The sequence below is a fragment of the Leptonychotes weddellii genome, chromosome 12 (genome assembly GCF_054177405.1).
Source record: "Leptonychotes weddellii isolate Sample4059 chromosome 12, ASM5417740v2, whole genome shotgun sequence".
NCBI lineage: Eukaryota > Metazoa > Chordata > Mammalia > Carnivora > Phocidae > Leptonychotes > Leptonychotes weddellii.
In genome coordinates, this window is record NC_138380.1 from 24,481,749 (window position 1) to 24,493,525 (window position 11,777).

Sequence of the window (11,777 nt, forward strand, 5' to 3'; positions counted from 1 at the left end):
TGTTTCCATTACTTTGGTGGTCAAGGGAAGATAGTTGAAAGTTAGCAACATGTATTAAGAGCCAAAGTACACATGGGATGTGCTATTCCATTTACTCATCAGAATAATTCACTGAGGTGAGAACTATATTACCAAATTTTGGATGAGAAAATGGGAAGTATAAATAACTTACCTGGAGTCACACATCCAGATGAGTAATGAAACCATGATTCAAATTAGATTCAAACTGACTCTAAAATTACTGCTTAAAAACTTACATATGGAGACCAAAATATCAAATATTTCTTGGTAGAACCCCTTCCCAATAGCACTTCTGGGTCCCTTAAATGTTTATTAAATATTTTTTTTTGTGATGATTTTTGCTTGCAAAAGACACAAACCACATTTTTATGAGCATGACATCAATTTCTGGATCTAGAGCAATGTCAGCCTAGGCAAGTGTGAATACTATCCTACAGCCGTTTATAGTGTTTAAATTGCCAGGGTCTGTGAGAGAAGGACTCATGGTGGGTAAGAGAAGCACTATACTGGAATAGATGGCTTTGCAATGAGTTGGGAACAGCTCCCCTTGCCTCGGTCTCTGCACCCCCATGAGAAGCTACATCAGGACCTGGTTCTGCAGTCAGTGTGCTCAGGTGGGGAACAGAAGCCCAGCGTGAACCTAAGGCCGGAACAAGGAACTTCGCATTTGGTCCTTTTCAGTAGATTGAATACCCTGAGGTGACCTCTTCTGTTGAATCAGATAATTACTTAGTAATCTGTCCTTAATACATTGAGGGCCAGAAAAACCAGACTTTGAAATCAATAATTTAATACGTATATTTACACACGCACACACGTTCATATAAAGACTAAAATATACTAGGTCTAGTTTAAATACAACTTAAACATTCCAGTAATGAAGAAGACTGCACTGATTTTATTCCTGGATCTGGTTTCTTAGCCAAATCAGAGCCAAATAAAGCAGTATGTTCACGTTTATGTTAAGGGACATACATAATGTCTACTTATGATACCTCTCAATGGATTTCATAAGAAAAAAAACCCATCCTAAGTTTCATCTCTTCTCTAAGTGACTACAGGCCATACAGTTCCCGTTAAACTCAATTCTCTCACAACCGAGCGCTCTGAGAACCTGCTAAAACTAGCAGGCTCAGTGTTATTGGTGAGCCAGAAAAGGAGGAAACCCCAGAGCAGCCATGGGCCATCTTCGTCCCTCTGCAGTCGGCTCCTTCGTACCCCTGATAACAATGACAGGAAAATTTCTCCTCCATCGCTTCCAGGTCTGTGTCAGATGCTTTTCCTTTCACAATAAATTCTCCATCCGCGGAGGCCTCTATGTGGTAACTGGCAGGGTTCAGGTGAAGGTAATCTGGAGCTTTCCATACCTTCCTTATGCATCTCCCGTTCCTCCTACAGAGGTGAAGGCTGCACACCTCAGCCGCTCGGGTCACGTTGACTATGTAGCTCCCTAAATCAGAACTCACATACTGCTTCACCTTGGTACAGTTGCCCTAGGAATGTGGAAACAAATGGGTTTTAGTGGCTTTTGGCACTGATAGGGTTCGAGCGTCTAGGCCCTCCAAGGCAGTTCTTTGGCCTGGAGTGAAACCTTAATTAATGTTGATTGGGGAAAACTAGAAAGACTTATTAGAGTAAATCATACCTGATCTGGGAGAAATTTGAAGGGAGCTATAGATCTCACTTTAAATGCTATTAATTTTCAGCTAATTTCCCCATAGAGAAAAAATAGATTCAATGTGGAGATTAAAAAGTTACCATCTGTTTCTTCTTCTCAAAATAGGATGTAACACATTTTATGTAGTAGTTAAATGCAAGGGCTCCAGAATCAAACTGTGGTTAATGCCAGCACACCATTAACTAGCTTAGCTAGCTGTTACCCTAGTTGGATTTTCCTCTCTTGTTTCTTCATCTATAAATGAGGATGGTAGTCCCTACCTCATAAGGGTTATTATGGTCAGTAAATGAGCAAATCCAAAACAAAAAGCATTTAGCACAATCCTAGCACATAGTAAGTAGTCAACAAATGTCAGTATTATGATTACTATCTTAACAAAAGTTAATGTTACTGTTGAGCTCCTTCTATGTATTAGGCATTGATTTGGACTTTACTTCTAAAGCTGGTTTATTGTGGGAGCCATGAGAGCTCTGACTGGAGTTAGCTATACAAGGAAGAGCAAACACTTTAAATAATATTAACTGTACCGTCAAGGTCCTGCCTTACCTCAGATGAAGTTAAATTCATGTCTCCCCAGATGACAATGCCTGCAGCTCCCAAGGCAGCACTTTCTCCAATGGTACTGATTAGATCTTGCTAGATTGAAGAGAATAAAGTTCATTATTCATTTGGATATAAAACAGCACGCCAGGGATTAAGATTAGAGGCTGAGTGCAATATAATAGGATGATTGTCCACTTTCTTAGAGTAACACTAATGTTGAATAAACCAAGGCTCAAAAATTACACTGGGTGTTATACGCAAACAATGAATCGTGGATCACTACATCAAAAACTAATGATGTAATGTATGGTGACTAACATAACATAATAAAATTTAAAAAAAAAATAAAAAAATTCCGCTCCATAATCATATGGAAAAACATACTAAATATTTTTAAAGAGAAACCTGCATTTTGCCAAACAGGATATTATTTTGATGACAGCCTAGAAATAGCCACCGGAAGCTATTTAATCAAAGTCGACTAGGGCCACATGCACACAAACCCGCCATATGTACATGACCCAGAAACAGAATCCAAAAGTTTTTCTTCGCCAAATGTGGAGAACACCTCACATTCCTCTTAGCTAAATTCTCTTCCCAATTTGCAACACTCCTGTGAGGACTTCACCTCTACAGGGACCCAGAGGGGTTTTGTGTCATTTGGATCCCAAGGCCAGGCAAAGGGACACAGTGTTAAGGACCTACAGGCTCTGATTTGGTCTGCCCTTATATTTGGTCTCTGAAACTGTGTATAATTTCAAAGTACCTGACTTAATGGGCTCTATTTATGACTCATCCAGTCATGATAAAGCTGCCGGACTTTTTCTCAATATGTTAAGGTAAATGAAAACAAAATTTCAGCAGGGGAATTTTGGTTTTGTAATCCTAAAGGACTTAAGTGTTTAAGGATTAACATGGACTGAGGCCATTTCAGAAGGAAATTAGGAGTTGAAGGTATGCAGTTGGTTTCCTAATTTAAGGTCCTATGGTAGGTTTCCTAGATAATTAAATTATAGTATATTCTCCCACTGTTTCGGATACTAAGCATTCACCTTTTACTCCAAGGATGAATTTCCATCAGTTACCTGCTAGAAAATGTAACTGGGTGATTTGGTGGGAAATAAAAGCAGAACTTTATAATTGTATTTTGCCTGGGCCTTTTATATTAAAATCAACACTTGAGATATATCTTCTTATTTGACACTTTTATGGTCCACTCAAAGGTTTTACAATTTCAGTGTTTAAAGTTTTATTCTTTTGGAAATTTTCAAGAAGGGTGGAGATTTTGGTTTAAACGACTTTCCCTTTCAGGCTCACATGCATTTCCATTTCTATGACCACAGAGTTGGCTGAATAGGTCCGAGCTGACATAACAGGAAAGGAAGGAGTTTTCATGAGGCTCTAATGAGATAGTGGAAGTGAAATGTTTTTGAAAATTATCTATGATATGATGAATATGGGAGGAGCCAGCTATGTAGTGCCCAGAATGAGGACTCTGCTGGGTCTACACCCATTGCCTCTTTGGGCAAAGATAGAAGGAGCAGGGAACCTCCCTCCACTCACTTTGAATTCAGTGGAGCCCTATTCACACGATGTGATCAGAAGGGCCAAATCCCCCAATGGCCTTCCATGAATTCCTATTACATGTATGTTACACCTTTTTCAGCTGTCCCACAGTTCTAGAATATTCTATTCTGTTTTGTTTGTTTTGTTTTTTTCTCCAGTCTTTGTTCTCTTTGCTTTTCAATTTCAGAGGTTTCTATTGAGACATCCCGAGGCTCGGGGAGTCTTTCCCCAGCCCTGTCCAGTCTACTAAACAAGCCCATCAAAGACATTCTTCATTTCTGCTACAGTGTTTTTGGATCTCTGACGTTTCTTTTTGATTCTTTCTTAGCATTTCCATCTCTGGGCTTACATTGCCCATCTGTTTTTGCATGCTATTAGAGCCCTTTGCATATCCATTATAGTTGTTTTAAATTTCCAGTCTGATAATTCCAACATCCCTGCCATATCTGAGTCTGGTTCTGATGCTTGCTCTATCTCTTGAAATTCTGTTTCTGCCTTTTAGTATGTCTTGTGGGGTTTTTTCTTGATAGCTAGACATGATTTAATTTTTTCTTGATGGGCAAATAGATCATACTAGGTAAAAGGAACTGCTATAGATAGGCACTCGGTAATATGCTAGTAAGATGTAGGGGAAATGGAAGGGTTCTATAGTCCTATGATTAGGTCTCAGTCTTTTAGTGAGCCTTTGCCTCTGGTCTGTGAAATTCACAGGTTGATCAGTTGTGTTTCCCCCTTATTAGGTGGAATAGGTTGGCTAGATGGGGCTAGAGGAGGACATTTCCCTTCTTGCAAGTGGAAGACTAGAGCCAGCTGGAGTTGAGTATTTCCCTTCCCCCAGTTCACTTAGGCTCTGATAAGTCCCCAGTAGGTTTGGCACTGGTTAAATAGTTTCTCCTGAGGGCAGACCTTGTTAAGAAGAACAGAATGTTCTTGAGTATTCAAAATAATTCTTTTTCTCCTGCCCCCTGCCAGATGCATAAAAACGTTTTTCTCTGATATTCCTGTGAGTACCTGATAAGCTTTTGGAGGGAAGACTCGCAAAAGTATACCCCTACCCATGACCAAGTCCCCTGGAGTTTTTAATCTCTCAGATTTTCCTCGCTAAGCCTCCAGCAATTCGTCAATTATAGTTCAGGTTTCCCTACTCTGGCTGTGGTTCCCACAGAGATTTCTGATCTGGTAAGTTGTGATTCTCTGTGTTCATCTGCCTGCCTCTCGAATTTTGAGGGCATCAATTTTCCCTGTGTCATCCCTTCTCATAAACCTAGGAAGAGTTGATTTTTCTTTTTCTTTTTTTTTCTTTTTTTAAGAAGACTTGATTTTTCAGTCTGTTTAGCTTTTTACTTGTTAGGATGGAGTAGCAACTTCCAAGCGTCTTACCATGCTGAACTGGAAACCCTAAATCTCCCATGAATTCCTTTGGGCTAAAGCAGTGTCATCAGAGGGAAGTGGGAGACACAGCATTTACATTTTGTATTTATAGGTTGTAAGTAAGGAAGCTACAGATGTTTGCCGTGAAACCCACACCTTCTGAGGTTGATTATCAGAAAGAAATGTTAAGGGGCATCTGGGTGGCTCAGATGGTTAAGCCTCTGCCTTCGGCTCAGGTCATGATCTCGGGGTCCTGGGATCAAGTCCCGTATCGCGCTCCTTGCTCAATGGGGAGTCTGCTTCTCCCTTTCTCTCTCCCTCTTCCTCTCCCCCTGCACGTGTGCTCACACTCTCTCTCGCTCTCTCTCTCAAATAAATAAATAAAATCTTAAAAAAAAAAAAAAGGAATGTTAGTTTCTTCCCATTGTGTCCTTTAGAATTTATTGGAACTGATTCAACATGGCGAGTCTTTATGCACATGTTGACTAGAGATAAGGAGTCAATAGCAGATATTAATGCAAATTTCTCTACTAAATTAGCTCACTGTCACTTAGCTGAGAGCAGGGTACTGAATGAATCACAGAGCAGCTATGTTTTGGAGACCAAAAGAGCAAGGGCACTATTCAGTGGGGGAAGTCACAGGTAAGATGCCTCTGGGAATAGATAAGGACCACATGAGAGCATGAGCTACATGAGTGATGTCACATGAAAGAAGAAATAAGGGAACAGTGCATGATGTAACAGCGACAAATATTCCAGGTCCTAGCGTTTTCTCCAGCACTCCCTGATGCTCACCACAGTGCATATAAGTAAGGTGCCCACTGTGGGGAGCTGGAGCATCACTAATGAGCTCCCTTTGCGTGTTACCAGAGGAAATATTAATTAATTAGAGGGAAAGACATTTTTAAATCTACAGTCAAGAAAACTCCTTTCGTTATTTTTTAAAACATAACATCAGGTTTTATTTAGGTTGTGTGTATGTAAGTAGTGTAGGCAATCTTTTGTGTGAAATGAAGTGTTACTGCCCCTGTATCATCCCACCAAGCTATGGCTGCTGACCTCGATTCTGTTCTTAGATATTCCCTTTCCAAGTTTAAGGCTTTGGTCCTGTTAAAAAGTGACAGCGGCACCACATATATTTTTTAGTATCTCAAATTTTCATATCCATTTTCTCATTTGATTTTCATAATACTTCTGCTAGGTAGGTAGGGTGGGTAATACTGTCTCATTTTATATATTAAGACAATGAGTCACGGAGGTCTGGACAGCTGAGGAAATTTGCTACTTACTGGTAAATCATTTCTCTAATCCTAACTGTATATGTATGTGTACACATGCACAAACACGCACATACATAAACGGACTCTGAACTGTGGTTATCAGGGTGCTGGTGGCTCAGACGGTGGAGCATGCGACTGTTGATCTCAGGGTTGTAAGCGTGAGCCCCACATTGGGTATAGAGATTACTTAAAAATAAAAAGTCCTAAAAAAATGAAGTGCAGCTATCTTTGGGAAGATTAGAAATGGAAGCCATTATTAGTCATTTATGATTTGGGATAAATGAATATCAGGTTTTTAAATTTTTGTGGGCAGATTTTTATGGAGGATAGAGTAAAAATGGTGGGTAAACTGATGGTTTAAAACATTTGGAAATACCTTACCATTCAGAAAGTTTTCAGGATGATACAGAATGATTCCTGGGACTGCCAAAGAGAACTGTTTCTCGATGAGACCCTAACTGTTGTTCCTTCTTTTCTTAAAATAGAAACATTTCTGAGGCTGTAGCTACTCAAGGAAGCTTATCTAAGTTTACCGAATGTGCAGAATGTACCAGTAATGTAAACTAATCTTTCAAAATGAAGACTTTGTCCCTTAAAGTTTATTGTTTCTTCCAAAAGTAAATTTATTATCATCAAAGATAGAAACTTGTTTAAGTCAAATATAAAAAAGGAAAGAAGTTTCATAGAAGAAAGTAATATTTAACTTTCAGTTCCAGGGTCAAGAAGATCTAGAGGACTTTTTAAACCTCCCAGGTAGTATTGATTTCCTATCATTCTTAATCATTTGTTGATGACTTTTCTGGGAAGTACAGATATCAGTTCGCAATAGAGACTTTTTTCTTCTTTACTCACCTCATTAATGATGTCCAAGGCATAGCATTTACCAAATCCCGATACATCTGTGCCTTTTCTTCTTCAGAGGATTAGGCTGTATTCTCTATATACTCCATAGATACCTCCTGGTTATGCTAAAGCCCTCATCTGGGTTTCCTGAGCCTCCTTCCTTGGGTGCTTCACAGTCAGAACATCTTTAAGTGTAAGTGTATTAAAATACACGCTGGTGAATTGAAACTTGTAATGGTGGAGAAGGAGGAAATGTGATAAACCTATAGTATCCAGGAATATCTTAAAATACCACTGCACCCCCCATGTGAAGGCCTGAACAAGTCTCAGGTCTTCTCATCATAGAGAGTTTACACATAATTATTGAAGTCCAACAATTAGAGCAGCAACTACTTTTAAGTGTTTATCTCTAAAAGTTTTCATTTGAGTTACTAGAGTAGCAAGGGGAGAAGAAGGGAGAGAAAATTGAGCTGAAAGTTCATCTATTTTAAAAGTTACCCTTATGGTTTTTGGGAGGTCTTAGGCTACAACAGTAAAATAAACAGAATAAAACTTGTATTTGTAAGTTTTACCCTAGGGTTGCAAAACCATCTACTAGTGATGAATTTATGACTGAATTTAAAAACTGGCACCACTCTTACCAACTTTCTATTAGCTATGGTCATGGTCAAGGATAAACCAGATGGCTAAATCTATAGATCCACCTACTTTTTACAGATTTGCAACATCCTTATGCCTTTAAAAAAATTTTTTTTTAATTTTTAAAAACTTTTTAATTGTGGTAAAAAGACACATATACAATTTATTGCCTTCACCATTTTTAAGCATATAGTTCAGTAGTGTTACATATATTCACATTGCTGTGCCTCCCTTGTACGCTTTATCAAAACTGGTATTATGCATTAAAAAGGAAACACTTTTTTCTCTTGACATTAGATGGTGAGGCCAGGAGCTAGAATGCTTCCAGTTACACTTCCACATGTGAGAGCAAACTACTCCATTTTAAAATATCCTCTCTGATTTTTCAGCCTGCCCACCATCAACTGCTTCAAAAAAAGCCAATCATGAGGGAGCACCTTCAAACCTGGGGAAGAAGGGGGGGAGGAGTTGCTCTTATTGCCTTTTAACCTTCCCTCCATAACATGTTCCTTAAAAGAATAATGAATAAGATAATTAAAATTCACTTGGCATATGGGGCGCCTGGGTGGCTCAGTCGTTAAGCATCTGCCTTTGGCTCAGGATCCCAGGGTCCTGGGATTGAGCCCCACGTCTGGCTCTCTTCCCGGCGGGAAGCCTGCTTCTCCCTCTCCCACTCCCCCTCCTTGTGTTCCCTCTCTCGCTGTGTCTTTCTCTGTCAAATAAATAAATAAAATCTTAAAAAAAAATTCAGTTGGCATCAATGAAGAGTCTAAAGGGATGGCTAGTCAAAGGAACAATTATGCTCCTTTCTAATAGACCACTAATTGAGAATTCTTCAAAGAACATAATTAACAAAGAAATGTCTCTTTTAGGGGCACCTGGGTGGCTCAGTCAGTTAAGCATCTGCCTCTGGCTAAGGTCATGACCTCAGGGTCCTGGGATCATCCTCTCCTCAGCCTCCCTGCTCAGTGGGGAGTCTGCTTCTCCCTCTCCCTTTGCCCCTCCCCCTGCTCATGCTCTCCCTCTCAAATAAATATATAAAAATCTTAAAAAAAGAAAAAAAGATGTCTCTTTTAAAGACAGGGAGGAAATCCCCCCATCTTTGGCAGGGGCTATCTTACCTTAGAAAGAAAAAATAAAGGTTCATTTCTGTAGCCTAGCCTTGTGTAGACGAATACAGGCAGAGCATAATCATGGGATGTCATGGCGGAGATCCTCATGGATTCATGCACTCGAAATTGCGAGAAACGCAAAATGTTTTCGTTGTCTCCAAGAGATTTTCTGACACTAATAGAAGGATATAAAGCAGCACTGCTATTCCAGAGCCAAGAGAGCTCATTGTTTCTCAAAACTTCCTCTTCTGGGCATGACCCAGTATAATTCGGGGCATAAACATTATAATTGTGGCAATCAGGATATAAATAATAACCCCAGAGGCCCTTGGGTCTACTCTTCATTCCCAGTTCAATGGTTTCCTTCATGAAAGCTTTTGCACTTTCTTCAAATGTTGCTTTGGCTAAATATTCAGTATCAGTAGCTGATATGTTCTCTTGCATATCAGAAATCAGCTTTCTTGACTTCTGTCTGTAAACATCTTTCATGTTCCAGTTACGGGCCCACTGGGGTCGCCAATATTCCCAGTCTATAACAGCAAGTCCACTGAAATCTTCAGCAGGGATGTAATAATTAATATCTTGGTCAGCTTTTTCTAGATGCACTTGCAAACTTATGTTCTGGGGGAGACCCCCATTAATGGGAACCCCCTGTGATGTATACCGTGGATAGTATCCCAACCTGTTGACATAAAATATAGTGACATTTTGCCCCCTGGCCTTGGCCAGTGGGCTTCCAATCATCTGAAACATTTTCAAATTTAGTCCGATATTGTATTTTATCAAACACTGATCCGTTGGAGCATTCCAAGCAGCTATAAAAGGTTTCCTTTGATAAATTGGGAGTCGGGCAGGTTTTAGAGAAGAGATAGACTTCAGAATGAAGAATATGAGCAGCCATGATGTGAGATGTATTGGTTGAACAACACAAAACCTTAATTGTCCTTCAGATAATACTTTCATGATAAGATAAAACCTTATCTTCTGCTTTAATATACTGTGGAAGACCTGTAGGGAGATATCATTTTCTATTAGTGATATTTGGAGGAAAAAGACTCAAATACTGGATAGATATTATTGTTGTTACATATTTATATTTTAAGGTGCTTTTTATTTAAAGGCTTGAATATAAATAAATTGAGATATAGAAGCAAAGGTAGTGACTGAGCTTCTATTCAGGGGCAAGCATTGCAATTCAATGAACATTCACAGAACTTCAGACCCTATGTCCAGAATACAAAATGAACAAGATGTGGTCCTTGCCCTCCAAAAAAACCTCATGATCAAACAAAAAAATGTAAGATTATATCAACTATCATTTTGGAAAACTCATCAAAGCCTAGGCACCATTTTTAAGTACTTTATAAAATATTCATCTCATTTAATCTTTTTATTTTTTTATTTTTATTTTTATTATTTTTTAATTTTTAACCTTTTTATTATTTCATTAAGTAATCCCAGATATCTGAATGCTTTCCCAGGCTCCCTTGCAGCTAGGGTACTGATATATGTTCCTGGCCAGGATCCATCCTACTCTAGACCTTGTGTGTGTGTGTGTGTGTGTGTGTGTGTGTGTGTTTCCTTTTTCCTACTCCAGACTTTGAATTGAGATCTTGGGAATCAGCCTAAAAGGTGGTGGTGCCAGAAATTCCCACATCCAGGAGTGACAGTGCCTGTCGGTGCATCCAGAACCAGATAGTCATGGTGTTGGTGTTAAGTGGCAGCATTGTCCTCATGGGACAGGACTTTTCTGCTCAAGTCAGTGAGGTTTCGTTTTGGTTGGTTACAGCCAGGAACACCGACTGACACAGGTTTTTTCCATGCAATCTGTGGCTTTTGAGTATTTCCATCAACAAAACTGAGCGCAGCATGTTGTATGTAATTATCATTTTTAATCACTAGATGTCACCAGCTACACCGTATAGCATTTGTTAGGCCAGGACACTAGGTAAACCAAAATTTAAAATACTTTATGAAAAAATAAATAAATAAAATAATTTATGAAAAATAGAAAATCTGAACAGACCAATTACTAAAATAATGTATAAAACTTTATGCAAAGACATTAAAGAAGTACTAAGTAAATGGATATATATATATAATATCAGTTTTTAAGAACTAGGGAGGTAGATATTTTCTTCATCCATGAATTGAATAAATATCTGTATTCCTCCACAGAACAAACAAGAATAAGATGACTTCACTTAGTAACATGAAATATGTTATACTGAAGGTATAAATTATGATTTGAAAAGAACAGTATTTCCAAAGGAATATAATTTTATGAATACAATAAGAGTCATGGTCCTTAAAAGTGTTCCTTATCTTTGATTTTGTTATTATGTTCTGCCTCGGGATAAGAAAAATTGATTTATCTGCATATGTGTTCATTAATAGGGGAGAAAAAAGCTTCTATTTAAAGTTAAAATTCAGTTCATGTTAGAGAAGGCTATATATGTATACAAAAAAAAAAAAATCTAACCTATCAGAACACTTCCTGCTTTGGATCTTATTCAGAACATTGCTTTCTACTGATTATTGTTTCCCCTTTGGTCAGCCCCCACATTACTGCCTCAGAAATCCTCACCCATTCATTATAAAATTATCAAGTGATTCTTTCCTCCTTATCCTGGAACATTTTTATTCCCCTTCCTCTGGTGAATGGAAGGTGCACATTCCACGGCAGGTAGCAGGCAGAACTCCTAATAAAATGTGTGAATTACA

At 38.7% G+C, this 11,777-nt stretch overlaps 1 protein-coding gene across 1 annotated transcript; it reads right to left on the reverse strand.

The window, feature by feature from the left end:
* Positions 1 to 1,112: 1,112 nt before the first annotated feature.
* On the reverse strand, positions 1,113 to 10,059 carry HYAL4 (hyaluronidase 4). Its single transcript, XM_006727810.2, has 3 exons — positions 9,063 to 10,059; positions 2,246 to 2,335; positions 1,113 to 1,514 (listed from the first exon to the last, which is right to left on the reverse strand). The coding sequence occupies exons 1-3, from the start codon at positions 10,014 to 10,016 to the stop codon at positions 1,113 to 1,115; spliced, it is 1,446 nt and encodes a 481-aa protein (XP_006727873.2). The 5' UTR covers positions 10,017 to 10,059.
* Positions 10,060 to 11,777: the final 1,718 nt, after the last annotated feature.

What these genes read in the sequence shown, in the direction of transcription:
- HYAL4 (XM_006727810.2), bottom strand. Translation starts at nt 10,016, where the DNA reads ATGAAAGTATTATCTGAAGGACAATTAAGGTTTTGTGTTGTTCAACCA. An exon ending in CTTTATTTTTTCTTTCTAAG is followed by an intron (nt 2,336 to 9,062) that starts GTAAGATAGCCC and finishes TCTTCAATCTAG; the next exon opens with CAAGATCTAATCAGTACCAT. An exon ending in TGAATTTAACTTCATCTGAG is followed by an intron (nt 1,515 to 2,245) that starts GTAAGGCAGGAC and finishes CCACATTCCTAG; the next exon opens with GGCAACTGTACCAAGGTGAA.